The following is a 19,105-nucleotide window of genomic DNA, read 5'->3' as shown; positions in this document are numbered from 1 at the left end:
CTGATAAGAACCTTTCCTGTAAGTCCCATTTTAGGAAGTGAGTCTTATGCAGAAAATTTGAGGAGCAGGCCTGATTTTCCTCTTGTCACTATTTCTCTGATCTTTCTTTGCCCAAGATTACATGCATACATATAAAATCTTCAGCTTGCACTACTGTCAGGTCTATGAAAATGACCCTACCAGGCCTTTTCCCAAATCCCATTAGATAACAAGATGATGTCAATGTCCAAACTGGATTATATATCTAGGAGAGCAATATCTGTTCTTGCTTTAAAAAGGAAAGTAAAAGAAGCATGTATCTCTCACCTAGTAATTAATAGACATAAACTGTTACGTTGAAATAAGAAGTCTCTTCTCTAGTATTATATTGACAATACAATCTATTAATACTATTAATATCTATGTTATAAGCATTACTAATATGTGAAATCTCAAGTCAACCTCTCAAATCATAAGAATGACTTTCGAACTTTTAAGTACCTAAGATACAAGGGAGGGTTTGTTTTTTTAAAAAAAAAACAACAATCTTCTAAAGTTGACATATTCTGGCACCACTTTTAAGTGAGGGAGGGGATTGTCTGGGGACAAAAGCATTGATTAATCCATCTTAAACTAAAATGCGGCTTTTCAAAGATCAAGTTTTAATTATTATTATTATTATTACTATTATTATTATTATTTATTTGACTTGTCCCCGCCCATCTCCCCACAACAGGGGACTCTGGGCGGCTTACAACAAACTGAAATCGGCAATACATAATTAAAAGATTATAAAACCAAAGTTACAAAGAGAAAGATAAAAAGGCTAAAAAAATCCAAGAGGCCGATAGAGGCCACACCAGGCTGCTAAGGGGCCAGCCAACCCCATTTTTGATATCCTCCCTCCCCGCCCCAGGCCAGATGGCAGAGCCAGGTCTTCAAATTCCTCCGAAAGGCCTGGAGTGAGGGGGCCTGTCTCACCTCCGGGGGCAAGATGTTCCAAAGGGCGAGGGCTACAGCAGAGAAGGCCCGCCTTCTGGACCCCACTAATCGAAGTTCTTTTACCGCGGGGATCCGGAGCATGCCTTCTCTGTGAGATCGGGTGGGACTGGTTGAAATCGTGGGGGCGAGGCGGTCCTTGCCAGAAAGCCATTTCCACACACTACTTGTCTCAAAGTAATTTTCCCAACAAGAATGGTTTTATTTTCATTAGCTAAAAGAAACTGTGGTCTCAAATATAACCAAAATAAGAACAAAATATCACCGGTATCACTCATACTGAAATACTGGCTTCATTGGTTACTAGCACTACAGCTGACTGAGGAAAAAAAAGAAAAATGCTACAAACTATAGGAGATACAGTAATTCTTTAAACCATAAGATTTAAAAGATTTAGAAAACAAACACATTCTCAGTGTTCCAGCAAGACCTTATATGTTTTACACAAGGCTGATTTAATACAATTAGGTTAGGCATTACTAATCTTATTGCTGTTCTAGTCTTATAAGAATATTATATATTTTCTGAGTTAAGGATATCAGTGCTGAGCAGCAAATTTATTCCAGCATCCTCTTTCCCATACCTCAACTCAGTTTATTATCAAAAGCCAGGATTTAATTTCCCCACTATACTGAGTACATACTCACCAGTTATAAGGCACTGAAATGCTTCCAGCACTACACCTATTGGGGATCAAAAGAACTTTAAAAAATGTCTGCCCCCCTTGCCCCCTTTAAAAAAAAAAAGCTCATGTCAACAGTAATTCCTCAGCTTTGCATCAACAGAGGACAAAACTGGCATCTTTCCAAATTTTGGTAGCCATGTTGTCCCCATTGGGCAAAACAAAAAGATGCAAGGAAACATGTTTTATGGCAGTACATCAGTGTTCCCCAACTTGGGTAATTCCAGGAGTGTGGACTTCAGCTTCCAGAATTGTCAGAAATGGCAATGCAAGCTAGAAAGTCTAGGATTTTTAAGACTTTGGAGTTCTGTAAATAGCAGTGGTATAATATGACAGGCAGCATTAGTTTTATACATCCAAGTGCTCTTTAAACAAACAAGCAAGCAAACAAAGCTGCAGGTCCCAACTGAGAAATGGGAGAGGTGCTACTAGCTGAATCCAACTGCACTTACTAGCCTTGCAGGAGGAATTGCATTACACTCTTCCCCACAAACTACTGGACCAAAATACTTTTAAGGTGAAATGGAAAAAATCCAGCAAGGAAATATTCTAAAAATGGAATTATGCTTTGCTGGTTGGTCTTAATGGGAATCACAATCCAGCATGTCTGAAGGGCATTGGGTTAGGGGGCTGCCATAAAATGTTCTGGCCCACAGCACCCTTTAATAGTTGTAGTTCAAGCCAACATAGTTTCTGTGTTCAGTATTACAATATATATACAGTATTGATACACTATTTACTTCTTTTTCCCATAAGAGCCTTGCTCCTGAGGAAGAAAGGCTCTCCATTTAAGTATCAGGGCTGTTGCAGCCCTCATCATGCTGGTGTACTTGAACCTTGCCTTAGCTGCTCATCTAGATTTTTTAACTTTAGACTGTTACTTGTTTGCTGTTTACACAATCTACTCTAAATACCAAATATTGGCCCTGCTGCTTTGGATCCTGTACAGGTTTTGGATTAATAGATGTCAAGATGAGGGGTTCAAGGCTAGTCTCCTTGCCATTTAGATATACTCATGAAGGGAAATTAGGATTGGGGGAGGAGCATCGTTAATGAGCCTATTTCCTCTCTGAAGTACTAGAGGAAAACTATCTTTAAATTTCAGTGAGAACTTTTGCTAAAGTCCATTCTATGGAACACTAATGCCAAATAAGGCTGAGAGATGGAACAGAAATACAATAAATGCTTCTAACAGTAGTCAGTTATACTTCTATGGTACTCCTGATGTGACAGGACAGTCCACATTGGGACACCTTTATGTTTCCTCTTGATCTATGGTGCCCTTCAAACATTTTTCTAGCCATGTGAAAGCCACTTACTCAGACTGATTCCATGCTGCTGAAAGCTACATTTAAAAACACAATCTTAAACATGATGAATTAAAATAAGATTGATTGAACTAAACGGGGCTCATTCCCAAGGAGGTGGATATGTGACTGCTATGTACGTTATATGTATGTGTGCTTCTCACAGAATAGAAAAGGTCCATAAAATAGTTTTATTAAGACACCACCATCATTTAAACATAACTTCTACTGTTTCAGATCCAATCATGGAAAAACTGCATAGCTGAGAGAATGTTTTAAAAATCTGTTAGAAACTTCTGTGTAGGCAGGCAATATTAAAATAGTTTTCTCTTTCCCACAGAGTAAACAGCTGAAAAGAACTTTCTTGTTCATCATACAGCTGAACCAGATAAAGGGAAAACGTTGTTGCTTTTTTAGAGCTCTTAATTGCTCCAAAGCAAGGAGAAGCAGCTCTCACTACTCTTATTTGTACAGAAAGTTTTGGGATAGGATAACTACATTTCTGTTAAGAGGCCATTTTTTTTGCATTTTGCAGCCAGAGTTATCAGAATGAGAGAGTCCCTAAGCAGTGCAAATGTAATAATTATGGCCTAAACACAGTCTTTTACTTCTGTATCTGTAAAAAATACACAGGATGAGTCAAGTAATCTACCAGTTTCACAATGTAAATATGGATGCAACAGGATCCAAGCTCAGCACTCAATTCTAGATTTTATGCCAAGTTCAGATTTTTTTTCTTTCTTTACTCAGTAACACTTACATAGCTATCTTGACTCAATTTCCTCAATGTCTCTGGCAATTTAAATTTTATTTTGTTAAGATGAAACATACCCCATAGTGTTCCTAACTCACTTACAAAGATATACATTTGTCAGATACCTAACTGATAACAGAAATAGTATTCTCTGGAGTACACTACCTAGAAATGAGGGCCAATAAAATTTGTGACAACCCTTTTGCCAGAATGACTGCATGACAAATACCACTTCATAAAAATATGACTTCAAAGCATATTTTGGAAAGAATCAGAAACATGGTGTGTAATTCCCGCTAACGTACTTAAGACAAATAATGGCTAATGGCTAGAATGGCACAAAACAATCTTATATCCTCTATCACCAGGTCTATGGCAAAATTTCAGTCAATGAAAATGTTCTATACAGTAGTGAGTAAAGATCTGCAATATTTGAGTTTCAAGGAAATATTTGAAAATATTCTAGTAGGTGAAGGAACAATATTTAGAATGGAATTGCAATCAATTCTGCAAGTTGAGATTCCCTTCCACCACCATGTTAAAGTCCACAATGAGCGTCTTAGATCAGGAAGGGTCAAACATCCTAAGTTTATTCTGCCTTTGACCTCTATGGATTGCACTGTTCTAATGAGCTAGATAACTATCACATCTTAAGATCCTGGCCTAGTGGTTGGTGATATTGCAATAGAAACTTGAATTACCTTGTATTTCATGTGCACTTGCTTCCCTAAAATATAATTGTACGGTGAGACTTCGTGGCAATTTTAGAAAGAATGTAAACACTGTACAATCAGAAAGGATTAGGTGACAACGAAATGCAAAGTATATATAAAAGTGCAGGATACATGAAAATAAAATTAAAAAATGCATTCCGTTGTTCTAGATTACCAGTTAGTGGGAATTAAAAATCCCTGGTCAGAAAGTCTAAAAACCACAAGAAAAAACTCTGGATGCTGGGGGAAAAATTATATTCCTTAGATGAAGGCAACAGTTCTGGGGATTGCATTCAAGAGAGAGATTGACAAGCTTAGAAAGGGGTCAGAATAGAAGTGGCGAAATGGCTGATTTTCAGCAGCACAATTTTTGTGTATTAAAAAGGTGTTGAAATGGGAACAGAAAGCCTCTAGAAGACAATGGTTTCAATTTCCACTCTTACACCCCTTTGCCAGTGCCTCCAAAGAGTCCAAAATGGCATTGCAAAATAGCAGTGATTTTGGCCATACCTGGCATCTAGGAAGGTTTTTAAAGCAGAAGTGGGAGCAATTCTTCTCCCAGAAACTCCTGCTTCTATTCCTACCTTTAATTCCCCCAACACTAAAAATGGGGCACTGTCCTTACCAGTGACATCAACTTTGATCTTCATGCTGATTGGGGAAGCAAGTTGCAGCCTCCAATCCTGGGAAAGCTGCCCGCTCAGCTTAATTGTATAGCTTTGTGCCATATGTGAACCAACCATTGTAGCCCAAATAAAAAATAGTAAAAAGTAACTTTGGTGTAGTGTGATGTGAATGATGGCTTGTTCTCATGCGGCTGAAAGAAGCTGCAAGGTCTTCTTATTGTATCTAGTGTTATGCCAGGTATTTAAACCCAAAATTGGTTTAACTTCCCATTATTGCTTGCATCTCCTCCTTAGCCCTCCAACCTCTACCAGGAAATATAACTTAAACTTAAAACTTGGGCTAGCAAAGCTCCTTCAGAGGGCAGGAAATTGAGAATGGTGAGAGAGTTTTTTAGTCCCTATCATCTCTTGCCATTTTTCTACTGCAATTGCCTCTTCCAGCTGCTCCAGCATAGGTTTTCAGAGGTCAGTTTATCTTTGCAGATATGACTCTTGAGGGGAGGCCAGCTTAGGGAAGTTCTTCTCAAATATGTAAGACAGATGGTTAGGTTGAAAAGGGACCTGAGAGTTTGTTTAGAAACAGCTTCTTTCAGCAGAAAGCAATGTGTGAGTGATTGCAAGAGAGCTAGCTAGACAGTAAAGGGGAATTCCAGTTTGCTGCAGCTTTAGCCTGTCCCAGTAGGAAGCACTTCCTGCCTCCTGCAGTCCCCCCCCCCAGCCTTGCCCATCCCCTCTCTATTCCCAAGACTGGTGCATGCCCAGGCAGTGCTGAGTGCCCCCCAGGCTGGCAACAAGGAGGCTCCTTTGTATTTTTCTTGGAATTGATTGGCTGGTGAATCCCCTAGGCAGCCAAGCGGCAGAGTACAGCGAGTTGCTGCAGTCTGGCTGGCAGGGTCTCACATGCACCCAGCATGTGACAGCTCCCAATTAACTCCTGCTCCAGTTCTGAACACACGCAGCAAAAGCTGCACGCATGGCCAATATAGCTCTCTCATCTCCCACCAATGATCACCAATGGATATTTACTGCTCATGCCTCCATTCACCACCTACTGTCTCCATCCTCATTCTACTGCTTTTCCAACCTATCAAGCCATCACGGGCAGCAACGCTCCTATGCTGAAGTTCTCTTTTCCCGGCCAACAGTTCCTATCAGCATCTACTGCCATCCTGTGGCTTGGATAATAAGAAATCGCCTTCCCCTTGGTTTGCTAAGTACCCTGTTACCACCTTCAAATGTCCACTGCTGGGAGAAACTGGAACAATAATATCAGCATTTGCTTAAATTTGGTTCAGTATTATTTATCTTCGTGAAGTTACAGCCAGCATTTAAACCCTGAAGCCCAACACTGCCCAGCCAGTATTTCACTTATATGCTCCACTGTTTTTCAGGTACCTCCTTCCCACATTCTTTCAAACCCATAAACAATGCAGAGTTCCCCATTTTCTAGTTGCATTTTCCACAAAGTCCGAATTAAGTTCATGTGCTTCTCTCACAAATCACACAAACACCCTGATGCTGGTGGGGTTCACACAACATAGTAGGCTAAAATGTGATTGGCTAGTTTGTGGTTCAGTATGCTATGCAAACTAAGTCAATATGATTAGTTTATCATTCAGTGTACTGTATGAACTATGCAATTTGATTAATTCATTAGAATCAGGACGATTTTAGCTGCATAACATGAAAAGTTACCCAGGTCATGGCTGCAAATGTACTACTGAAGTGGATGGATCTTTTCATTGGGAAATGTATTATCTCATCCCTCCCTGCCAAACAACCTAAGTGAAGTTTGTGTTTGTACAGATGTCCATTGAACAACATTACAGGTAGTCCTCGACCATTCATTTAACAACTGAAGTTATGACAGTGCTGAAAAAAGTGCTTTATGGACCAGTTTTCACTCTTATAACCTTCGCAGCACCCCTGTAGTCACGTGATCAAAATTCAGGCGCTTGGCAACCGGCATGTATTTATGATGGTTGCAGCATCCCAGAGTCACGTGATTGCCATTTGCGACTTTCTCAGGGGGCTTCTGGCAAGCAACGTCAATGGGGGAAGCCAGATTCACTTCATGACTGTGTGATTCGCTTAACAATCATAGCAAAAGCTGTAAAACTCAAGAACTGCATCACTTAGTAATGGAAGTTCTGGTCCTAATTGTTGTCGTAAGTCGAGGACTACCTGTAATCTAGTCAGAGAACACTCTTCATACCCTTCCATTTTAATTTTTACTTTCCTCATTCATAAGCCACCATCAAGGATCTGTCTCACTGCATGCTTCCCCTTATTTCTATTTGACATTTCTATATCATTGGTTAATACCTCCAAACAGAAAAGTAGTTTCCTAACCCATGTATTGCAAATAACTGAGTCTATGATAAATTGTACACTATCATTTATTTACTAGAACTCCTGTTGAAATCAGAAGCAGGTGACAGCTGTCTGGTCCTTCTTATTTTGAACATGCCTAGTGGCATCAGCAAAAATTATCCTTATATAGTTTAGTCTCAAGAAGTAACACTCAGAACATCGGGACATATATCTGCACTAGATCATTTGGGTATTTCAACACTTACATAGCCTAATAAACAATGCTAGTATTTCTTTTAAAGATTGGTTTCTGATCCAAAAGGAAATGAAATCAAAAGAATTACTGTTACATCTCGGGACGTGAGTCTGTTCCTTACTGCAGAAGAAAATTGTTCTTATTCAGAGTGTATCATATTCAGACTGGGAATCTCAGTTTCCTTTAAAACAAACTTTAGCTTCTGGTCCTTACAACTAAGGGGAAACATTCTGCTGAAAATTCAGAAACCAAAGAATATCTTAAATAGATTTCTGGAGAGGAGTAAGCAATCTGTTTGGCCTCCAAATATTTTGGACTTAAGCTACAGTCATTCTCTAGTTAGCATGAATGATGGCAAACAACTGTAGGCGCTCTAGCCCCCAAAAGCTGGAGAGCTCCTATTTGCCTATCACTATTCTAGAGGTAATAGTAATAAATAAATAATAAATAAACAAATAGTATATAATACTATTAGTATATAAATATAAATATGTTTATATTTATACATTTATATTTATATATAAATAAATATAGTAATAAATAAATAAATAAGGTCTACACAGATACTTACTCAAGCCCTTGCTCCTATCATGTTGAATCAAGTACCTCTATGGAAAATCTCTCCCTCATTTGCTCAAATATATTTTAAATTCTATCAGAAAAAAGAACAAAGGATGCATTACTTTTATTTTATTTCCTTGATCTCTATCCTAATCCATCTTGACAACTCAGAACAAAAAGCAATTCAGAGATAATATTTACAATAATTTAGAACTGGCATTTCCTTCATAGAATACAACCACTGGATCAGATAGCCTAAGATACTTGGTCCTCATTTTCTGCTGTGATGCTTCATCTAAAGATGAGTGATAGAGAGTCTGGCAGCAGTAACCCTGGTTTATGAAAGTGGTGGGACTTGAAAGGGAAGGATTCCAGCTATAATTTCCAATATGACAGCTGGCAATTCATTTTTAAAATGCAATGCCTCCCAGTCATGTTTTCTGTCTGAGAGAATAAAGTCAGAATAAAGGACAAAAATAATCTAGAATGCTTCCATGTTGGGACACAATAGTGCAATGCAGGCATTACTCTTCCTCCATAATTTGAAAATGTATTTATCACTGTGATTCCATGCTGAACTTACCATTGAGCTACTAATCCTGCAATCTGTATCCTCAGGTGAATAGTGGAAGTGAGCGGTACGTGGCAGGTGAGCAGCCTCAGATATTCATAGCCATCTATAGGCAAATATGAGTTTTAAAATACATTTTAAATGTATTTTTGTACACCCATGTTTGAGTAAATGCATGAAGAGAAATAAAAATATCACAAGTAAAGCGACAACAACAAAGCTAATGATACTGTAGAACAAATAATGGATAACAGCATTGCATTCTCTGCCAATTAAGAAAATGCAAACAAGTAATGCTGGGCAATTATGTACAAGAAGGAATGATTTCATAATACTGTGAGTTTTTTGTGAAATAAGGAAATACAGTATCTCTTTGCCATTCCACCCTTTAAAGACTTTTATTTCCAAATGTATTAGAATCCACCCAGCCCACCCCCATAAAGGGCCATGTTAATTCTTAAAAACATGGAGAGAGGAATGGTGAAAATACAAGAAAAGGTTTGGGAGGAAGGTAATCTGAATTCTCAGTAATATCTGATACTTTTACATTAAGAGAGGCTAGTGAGAAAGCTCTTGTAGCCCAGTTCTAACTGGATATCCTCAGCAGCACAGTAAGAAAAAGCTAGAATATATGTTTTGCAGCTGCCACATATGGAGTAGACCTTGAGGTAAAAAAAAAAAAAAAAAGGTTCCTGTCAAACAAAGGCCAGAGTTACACGATCTGACCAACCCAAAGTCTTTGTGTGATTGTGCCTGAGAAGGAATTTTTGAGGAAGAAAATTCAAAGGCACTTTCTGAAACATGCATATCAAGATCTTTGCAGATCAACAGATTTATTGAGTTGAAAGTATTCTCAGGGTCTCGATCCCTTTGCATCAAGGCAGACATTCCTATATCCTACTGCTCCCAGCAGACAAGCTTACATCTTGTAGATTAATGTTTAGAGAAGCAGATAATCAAGCAATATTATAGTACTGGTACTTGTAGATCAATGAATTCATTTAGAAAACAGTTTCAGCACATAACCATGTGATGTACAATGAACTCAAATTTATCAGTCAGTCTTTCACATTACAAACATGGAAGCAGAAACCATTCACAAATTTAAACATTTTGATCCTTTTCCAAGCAGACTTTCTCATCTGACTCACTGCAATCTTATGAAAATGGTTTTACAGGATGCCATCCATGGCAACCCCCTTGAAGTTATCTGCGCTCAATTGTAGAAATTCTTAGTCTCCTGATTACATGGAAATCTTCATCATGCAACTCAGCACCTGGTATGACATTCTACACAGAAGCTTCACTGACTGAACTGTGACAAAGGGATAGCATGCCCAGCACCAGCTTCAGTCATTATAGCCCTCTTCTCCACCGTGTACTTTGCCATTTTTGTCCTTTTCAAAATTAAAAAAAAACTTTTTAAAAAATCTGAATTTGGGAAACTGGAGAACTATAAAGCAAAAGACAAGTGAAAGGTTTTGTACAGAGCAAACACTGGGATCAGACATTTTCCTTCACTCTAAAGAATGATGGTGAAGAACTAGCCTTGTGTTATCCTTTGGAGAATGGAAGAAATACAGAGCTACACCATATGTAGAAATGGCCAATGGAGGCAGCTCTTTTGTTATAACTTACAAATGCCACTGCTTCCTCTTTAAAGGCAGACACCCACAGCTGGAAACTCCTCCAAGTTAATGCACCCCCCTCCCCAGAAGAGCAGCCACATGAGAGGTTCATTAAATGTTTCTAGCTGGCAGAAAGCCAGAACTGGAGCTTGTTTGTTCTTCATTCCAATAAACAGTCTGTCATGAACTCCAGGAGCAAAATCATGGGGAAATCTTCAATTTCAACAAGAAAAAAAAATGCATACACAGATATATAAACCTAGCAGTTTACTCCTCATTCATAATTTTTGAAAAAGGCCACATTCATTTGGCAGGCTGATTTGATTCTCCTGGGAGACCCTCTGAATCCCAGAACAATTATAATACCTTATCTATAAACATGATTATATCATAACTTGGGACATGACATGGTAACAACACAGCATTTGTTTCAAATGCAATGTTGTAGGAAGGTGAGATTTAATAAAATCCTTGCTGCATCACACGCACACACATACCACAAGGCTCAGCCTGAAAAGCAAAACAGCAAGAATGGCATTATCCTGCACATGCATTTGTGAGCATTTAGCCACAGATGTAGCAAGAATTAACCTCAAGCTCACTGAGCAAGTCTGTATGTGAAAGGCCCTCAGAGAAATCAGGTATGTCCAAGCTGCAGACTTGAAGCCAGATCCAGGTACCATGAACATGAGCTATCCTGCCAGCCCCCACTTCAGTCAATGGGGCAAGGTAGGCACAGAGAGAGAGAGAGGTAAAATCCTATAAAAGTGTGAAAGGAAGGGGGGGGAGAAACCCATGCTGTGCCTGGTGCTTTAAATGTTTGGCCTGGCTTTGGAGGGAGAGCACGTGACTTTCTGCTTGAGGAAGCAGCAGCCGCTCTGGCAGCTTCCAGCGGGAGATGGAGGAGGAGGAGAAGGAGGTAGTAGTGGTGGTGGTGGTGGTGGTGGGGGAAGGGAAACAGGAAAGGAAAGGGCTTGTTTAGAAGAAGGGATTGCTGCAAGCTAGGGAAATAGATTCAGCCAGACAACAGGTAGGGGGCAATGGCGGAACCAGAGAGGTTAGCCACTCAAATATCCAGTGTCAGAGCAGGCAGGCAGTTCTTGGACTCTGGGAGGGAGGAATGGTGGTGCTGCCCTATGCCTATTGAAGGAATTTACCTATATCTGGACCAAAGAACATGATGAACTGAGAGAGAGAACTTGGGGATTACCTGGTTGTTCCATAGCATGCAGAATCTCAGCATGGAATTGAATGCTTTGCAAGAACTGCATGAACTCTCACAGAGAGAAACCACACCTCTGTCAAACTAGAGGAGACCAACACTCCTGCCTGCAGTGAAAGGGCACCCAAATATATCAGATTTGCCTGTTGAAAAGAGCCTAACCTATCCCTGTACTTGGCACGGTTCATTTATTTCAAGCAGTGAAGCTGTTTCTAAGAAAGACAGCTAATTTCTGACTTGCATTTCTCAGTGTTTTCCCAATTTTGGAACATATCTCATTCTAAATTCAGCCTTCTCTACATTTATATGCCTTCTAGGAAACACAGGTGGGATAGTTCATTCTTGGTTTTACATTTTACAGCTAAGGTCATTCAAAGACTAGTATTCCAAAAGCTCAGGAGCAAAGTTGTAGGACAGTGGAAGAAACACATAATGTTGGTATCTAACTGCCTTGGATGATCTCAAAAAGCTAAACAATGTTAGCCCTAGATGATACTTGGATGGGAAATTACCAGGAAATAGCAGGGCTGTAGGCTCCACTGAGAAGAAGGCAACAACAGAACACTTTCACACTGTTGCCAAGCAAACAACCAAGACATAGCCTTGAAGTCACCAGGAGTCAAGCTTGACTCAACAGAAATGCTGACTTTTTTTTTAACCTAGTAGTGTAGCATTTCCTTCTGTTATCTGTAAGTTTCATGTGAAAGAGGTGAGTACTGTATAACCTATTTCAGCAGTGATGAGTCCGTATCTATGTCAACCACTCCTGTTTAAAAGCTGTGCAGGTTCCATAGTTTCTTAGAGAAGAGCAGAGGATGCCTGTACATCCTCCACATAAAAGACTTTATCATCATCTTTTTCCCAGGCCACAAAGGCCAAACCAACAGTGCAAAAAGCTGTCTGTTCCCATAGCTCATCCTCCATCAGGGAGCCAAGTTTGCCCTGACACAAGCAGAGCAAACCCAATAACCACATCCTTGAGAACTGGCATGCCTTCAATAACGGGCATTCAATGATCCTAAACTGAAGAGATGTTTCAGGTTTCAAACTCCACCTAGAAGGAGAGGCCAGATCACATAGAAAACCCATCTCAGCACAGCTGCATCCTTCGGATGTGAACACAAACACTTCTGGGCAGCCCTCTGCCCAAGTGGGGCAGCCCTAGAGAACAGGACCCACTGAGGACAGTTCCCTCCCTTAACTATTTTTGTAATATCGGTAGAGCTACCCTAGCCCAGCCCCTCTCCCGATTCCCAACAGCATACTTCTAACAGCCCAGTTCCCATTTCCTTTTCCCGGAGATTCTTCCCCATCAAAAGACTAACTTCAACGGACATTCCCCGCCCCACTGGGAACCCCTCAAGAACCCCAGACTTCTTTCCCAACTGATACCAACAGTTAACGGCAAGCAAAATGATCAACAACAAACCCTAGCCCCAAACCGATACCAGGTTGCCCCCCGCTGCCAGAAAACCGAATTCCCGCGCCCCGTGCTTGTTCGGGAAACCTAAATTCCCAAATGCCATTTTCTTTCTCCTTGTCTTTTCCGGGAAGAAGGAAGATTGCTACAAGGTTATTTTCAGATTGAATGTTCCCAACTGCAGAGGGGCCCGGGTGGGGGCAGAAGGAGCGTCCCTGGACTCCAAGAAGGATGTACGCCCCAGCCCTTCTCTTTCCCCGCGCGCCTAGACTCACCTGGGCATGCACAGCCTACTGACATCTTCACATGCCCGGCCTGGCGCAGCAAAGGTGCGACGTGCCCGCTCGGCGGGGTCCTGGCATCCGCCGCCCTGACAGAGACCCCAGTCGCTGGGCAAGGCCGCCCCCGATTCCGGGGCCTCCCCGCCGGGAAGCACAGCAGCCACAGCAAGTGGGGCAGCCCGATCCCTCTCTCCCTGTGCTCGTCGGCGAGTCCAGGGCTGGGCTGGGCTGGGCTGCGTTGGCCTGGCTGCGCGCGAGACGACGCTGCGCCCCGACCGACTCCGACTCCGATCCCTGGGCTGATTAATATGCTAATTGCACGGTAAAGGAGGAGGAAGAGGAGAGAGAGCGTGAGCTTGTCAAAGTGACCTGAGCTGAGTGGCGAGCCGCGATAGGGAAGGGAAGGGCGAGGAGAGAGGGGGGAGGGGCGGCCATGTGACGCAGATGGAGAAAAACACACCAATCTCTGCCACAGTAGCCACCCTAGGCGGGCTCGCGCGAGGAGAGGAGAGGAAAGGAAAGGGGAGGGAACGGAAGGGAAGGGAGGGGAGGGGAGGTAAGGCGCGCGCTTGCATATGTGTGTGTGCTTAGAAAAAGATATGTGCTGACACGTTTGCAGGCGTGCAGGCATGTTTGCATGCAGAGGCGCAATATACGCTTCACATGTGCGCAGGTTTTTTTTAGGCGCGAATTGTGATTTGGAATAAGCCGCGTAAGTAAAAAGAGAGCCAAAAAAATCTTGTCACTTCTTTGTCACCGAGGTAGTACTTTTTTAACACCCAAATCGCCGCTTTAACTAGATCAGCCTGTCCCCTTTTCCGTCGAGTTCACGCTTTCCCAACCCATTTGTCTTCGTGGGCTTTATCCTGAGTATTTCACTGCTGGAAACGACGAAGTGAAGTTTCTTCCAGATTGCCTATAAACCCTTATTTGCAGGGATGAGCAGACTTTAGGTTAACGGAATCTGCTTTGTGACGAACTAGAACCCTGAGATCTACTAAGTGAAGCCAGGTGCAAAAAGACGGGCCATACACAAACAGGCACTTCAGAACTGATTAAGGCTCACAGTGCTGCTGCACAAAAAATCTGATTCCTGGCCAACAGTACATTTTGGGGGATGGTGGGGGAGGATTACCGATCTGCAGTTAAGACATTTTCAGTGATTAAGAATTCTCCAATCTTTTGTAAATCATTCTGAGATCCAAATGTACCTTTAATTTATCTCTGATTTAATCTACAAGTAAGGTAAAACTTTGCAGGGAAAGGCTGTATCCTTGTATTTTCTACTACTCAATTCAGATTACTGTAAGTAGATCTCAGATTCAGGTTGAATGATTTGCAACAAATGAAAAAAAATCTAAATACATATATTTCAAAGTAATTGTTCCGCCAGTTTAATATTCAACCTAAATAGCTCTTCCATCAACTTTTAAGTATGGGATCTTGTCTTTAAAAGCCACATACTGTATTCCTACTTAGTAGAAGGGTTGGTATCCTCAATTTTTTTCTCTATATTGGAATAACTATAGTTCCCAACAACATTCATCACTGATCACACTGGTTGTGACTGATGGGTGTTGTAAGCCACAGTTCTTATGTCTCTGCTCTATAGGATCATTGTATGCCATTCCTTCACATTTTCTATCTTACTTTGTAGATCCTGAATCACATTTCTTATCTGTTCTGAATTTTCTTTGCATTCAAAATGTAACACATTTTCCATATTTCCCTCTGCTGAGATCCAGTCTTTCCTAAGAGTAAGAGAAGAATATTTGGCTATTACTATTCTGTTAAGGAAGTATAGATCATTTTTCATTTTTTATGACTATCAAAATAGTGATTCCTATCATGTGGTTTATGATTTATTGTGAGCACAGGGAAAAGTTTCTCTTGTGTGTACAGTATGTATGTGTATATATATGATAAATAACACATGTTCATTTAATTTTGCCACTTCTAATTCTAGCATATTAAGTTTCTTTTTAATCATTTTATTATATTTCATTTTGTCTTTTCCAAATCAGAGTTTAACTCTTTTAAATATTTTTCCTAAATGGATTATGAATATTATCAGCTATTTGTTAGTTTTCTTCTATTTATCTAATGACTAATTGTATAGCTAAGGTTTTTTTAATGTATTCATAATATCAGTAGAGGCCTTGTACAAAGTCTTTTTATAGTTGTTCTGGTTCATATTTTCAAGTTTACATAAAAAATGAATAGATATGCTTTGATTAATTATTTAGTCCAACTGAGGGTAAACCTCTGTGTGATGGTGGATTCCTTCAGGGCACATTTCTTACTTAGCAGCATGTCCAGCAGCCAATGTAAAAGTTGTTGAATCAAAGGCATTACATATTAATGAATTTCATTCATGTTTCCTGAAATAGATAATAAAGGAGAGACATACATTTTACATTGTTATTAAAGAGTGGAGTAACGTTTTCTGTTATTCACCACAATTTTGCCAATCCCCCTGTTTTCAGTTATTAACTCCCTAGATTATGGAAATCATGAGAAGGAATACAGTATGTATCATATTTTGAGAAGTAGATTGCTCAATATAAAAATCTCACAATAGTTATGAAAAAATATATCCAACTCTTTAGGCTTCTGTATAGAGGAAAAAAAGTGCTTTGATATAATATGCCTATTTGACCAATCTTTTACCATTACCTCAGACTAATCCTGAGACTTGATAAACTAGAGTTAAGGTTAGATGTATACAGTTCTTTTAAAAACTAGGCTGCAGCATAGGATCTTTTTATTTTTTCTTTCTTTTAGAGTATTTAGTCAGCTGCATACCCCCTTTGCCTTGGATACACTATTGGTTATCAATATATTTTTAAATGGCTGACCAGAGCAGATTCTTACATAGATATAGTAATTTCAGAGCTGGACCAAATGACCCCATCCATTCCCTTTAAAATAGATGACACAACAGGCTAGTATATTGTCCATATTGAAAAGGAACTTGTGGGAGTAATGGCTAAAAACAATCAGAGCATACTTAAGATAACCTGGAAATGTTTTCATAAGCTTACAGCTTATCCTGACACCCAGGAAACTGTCTTCTGCATCTCAGTAGAAAAACCATTCTACCTGACACAGTTCTGAATGGCTCACCTATAGAAAATAACAGAGGCAAAGATGATGTCATTAGCTAAGGTCTCATAGTGCCTATGTCTGGTGAAGAAACCAGTTGGGAATTTTCCAGCAGTTTTAGCAAAGGACAAAGAAATCACAGAGGAGATGTCATGGGAGGAGCTGCTGTAATAAAAACATAAAAAAGGAGGCCCCATAGGGAACACAAGGTTCCTGCTGACTGGAGTCAGATCCTTCAGCAGGAATTGGTGGTATGAAAGAGATTTCCAAGCATGAGCTCATCTTGGCAAACCAGATAGAAAATCTTGCTTTACTATTAAAAATCCAAGTGTTAAGTTAACAGAATGGGAGAGAGAGTGCTAGAAATACTCTTAACTTCTCAGAATCAGACATTCCACATAACTTTGTTCAAAACCTCTCTAATATATTATGATTTGGCCAAGTTATGCACTATTGAAGCCATTCTCTTTTACAAGGTAGAATGCTATTTATATTCATTTTATACATAACTAGCGAGAAGATCCCCTCATGTATGCTACATTTCTATAATAAATTTACCCAGCAGGAAGTGCTTAGAGAGTATATAAGTTGAATTGGAGATACAAGAAAAAAATGCTATCTTAAAGATCCTTCAAAACAAAACCTTACACAGAAGAAGCTAAGACATTTACACAATAACATATATTTCTCAGAAGACATATATAGGATTGTATGGTTAAAAAGGCAGCCGTTCAGATATAAAAGGGGAGGAAAAATAGGAAAACAATGGAAATTAAACATCTTTCATACACGCACAGTTACAAATGAAATAAATAATATGCAAATTATCTGCTTGAGTAGACGCCTCTGTTTCAGAGTATATACAAACTTTATAAAGATGGAAGGAGTGATCATAGCTTTTTGATTAGATGTTAAGAAGCCTCAGGTTGAGAGCAAAGTTAAATTAAATAAGGTCAAGATTAGTAAAACCAACTTCTTAGCAGAGATAAGTCAAAAGAGCCATAGAGAAAAATAATGGAAGATAAAATAGAAGTTTACAAAAGACACACTGGACAGAGTAAAACAGTGTTTCCAAAGGTACAACTTCTTCAAGCTATGGGAGAAGAAGCTACAGTACCTTTAAGTGAGCTACATTTGACTGGCTAATCTGACCTGATTGATTGATTATGTGCCATCAAGTTGTTATTGACTCTTAGCAACTACATAGATAGATTTTCTCCATGACAGTCTCTCCCTAACTTGGGGAGTGCAAACTGCATGGCTGGGACAAAAGGAAAAAAAAAAAAGTATGGTTATTATCAAGCTGCTTGCATGTAGTCATTTCAATAAACAACAACATATTTAAAGCCCATGGGATTCTTGCCTGTTTTTGGATGGCAGGAGATCTTAAGAATAAGCTAACTGGTGGGTTGAGCATGAAACTGAGCAAACTCAGGGAGGCAGTGAAGGACAGGAAGGCCTGGTGCAATATGGCTCATGGGGTCACGAAGAGTCGGACACGACTTAACGACTAAACAACAACAACAAACTGGTGGGTGGGGTTCAGATGATGAGACTCACCATTTGGGTCAGCAGGGATTGAATGACAATCTTTAATCTAGCTTCATTCTGGATCCAAATTACAGAGCAGAATACAGTAGTGTGTATTTTGAACATGGATTTTCTTGTGAAAATGATTTAGATTTTTCTTTGAAGTCTATTGAACCAGAACTATTTTGATGAATTTCCTGGGTATCTCCAGCTTTTAGGTGGCAATGTATGAAAGCTGTAGAATAACACAAGTCTTTGTTCTTTTTGCATTCCTATAAGAAGGAATCAGTGGAAAGCAATGTTGCTGATCTGCATCAAAAAGATAGGGGTGTGTCATAGATCTTAACAGCTTTGATTAGATCTGATCTAATCAAGAGGTCAGCACAAGTATCAACATACACTCATAGAGTAGCCTCTGATGCATTGCACAACACAAAGTTGTTTAGCTCTTGAAAGAGCTTTCTGCAAATCATTTCCGTTTTTTCAGATAAGTTATTCAAAGGCTTTAAAGCAGGCAAAAAGATCTTGAAAAACTGGCATCTGAGAAGAAAGCACAGGAGAAGTCTGCAGTTGCCAGGTTCTCAGTTCTAATATACTTTTAAAACAATTCACACCTTTTGAAATGTTGTGCTAGTTTCAGAATATGTCACAGCCTTTCTAAAGTGGTGCTTTTTTAGTGTTCATGGCTGCAGAGCGCCATACATTCAGGTTTTAAGGTAGGCTATGTGGGCAGTCAACTTAGAATTTCAGCCAGAAACATTTCTTCATTTCCCTTATTTTTATTTACTATTAAATGTATATCCCACCTTTCTGTTGTATAAATACTCAACAGCTTACAACAGTTTAAAAATGCATACTATAAAACATAACAGTAAAACAATATATACAGCTAAAATCATTTCATTAAAATAATGTGGATGGTTTTCTGGGCTTAGCCTTGTATTTCAATACAGGGATATAGGAATACTTATTTTCTATGGGAGCATTGTTATGCTAGAATTTGCATTGACTTCTCCCAGTACATTTCTCAGGTAGCGGATTTATTTATCCAAAGACAGGTGCAGGATTTATTCCTCCAGAGATTACAGGGATTTCTGTTCCTTTTGAGGGCTTGTCAGTTTCTTTACAGATGTTTCAAAAAGCAGTTGTCACTTAGTT

General features: G+C 39.7%; 1 protein-coding gene across 5 annotated transcripts in view; it reads right to left on the bottom strand.

The window, feature by feature from the left end:
• The window catches only part of LDB1 (LIM domain binding 1), a 72,746-nt gene extending 58,999 nt beyond the window's left edge, over positions 1–13,747 (bottom strand). For 2 of the 5 annotated variants that reach the window (XR_015794266.1, XM_007419919.4), the window contains exon 1: positions 13,307–13,744. Coding sequence is in view for 4 of the 5 variants with exons in the window: in XM_007419919.4 (XP_007419981.2) it covers positions 13,307–13,331 (25 nt within the window). In the remaining variant the exon portion in view is untranslated. Of the gene's footprint in view, positions 1–13,306 lie in introns of all 5 variants that reach the window. The other 3 variants (XM_088131623.1, XM_088131624.1, XM_088131621.1) reach the window with 2 other exon arrangements.
• Between the last annotated feature and the right edge of the window lie 5,358 nt (positions 13,748–19,105).

The sequence above is a fragment of the Python bivittatus genome, unplaced genomic scaffold, assembly GCF_059951505.1.
Source record: "Python bivittatus isolate LINGU-HERP-01145 unplaced genomic scaffold, Pbiv_v1 ctg000980_np1212, whole genome shotgun sequence".
Classification (NCBI taxonomy): Eukaryota; Metazoa; Chordata; class Lepidosauria; order Squamata; family Pythonidae; genus Python; species Python bivittatus.
This window is presented reverse-complemented; position numbering and strand designations above follow the sequence as displayed.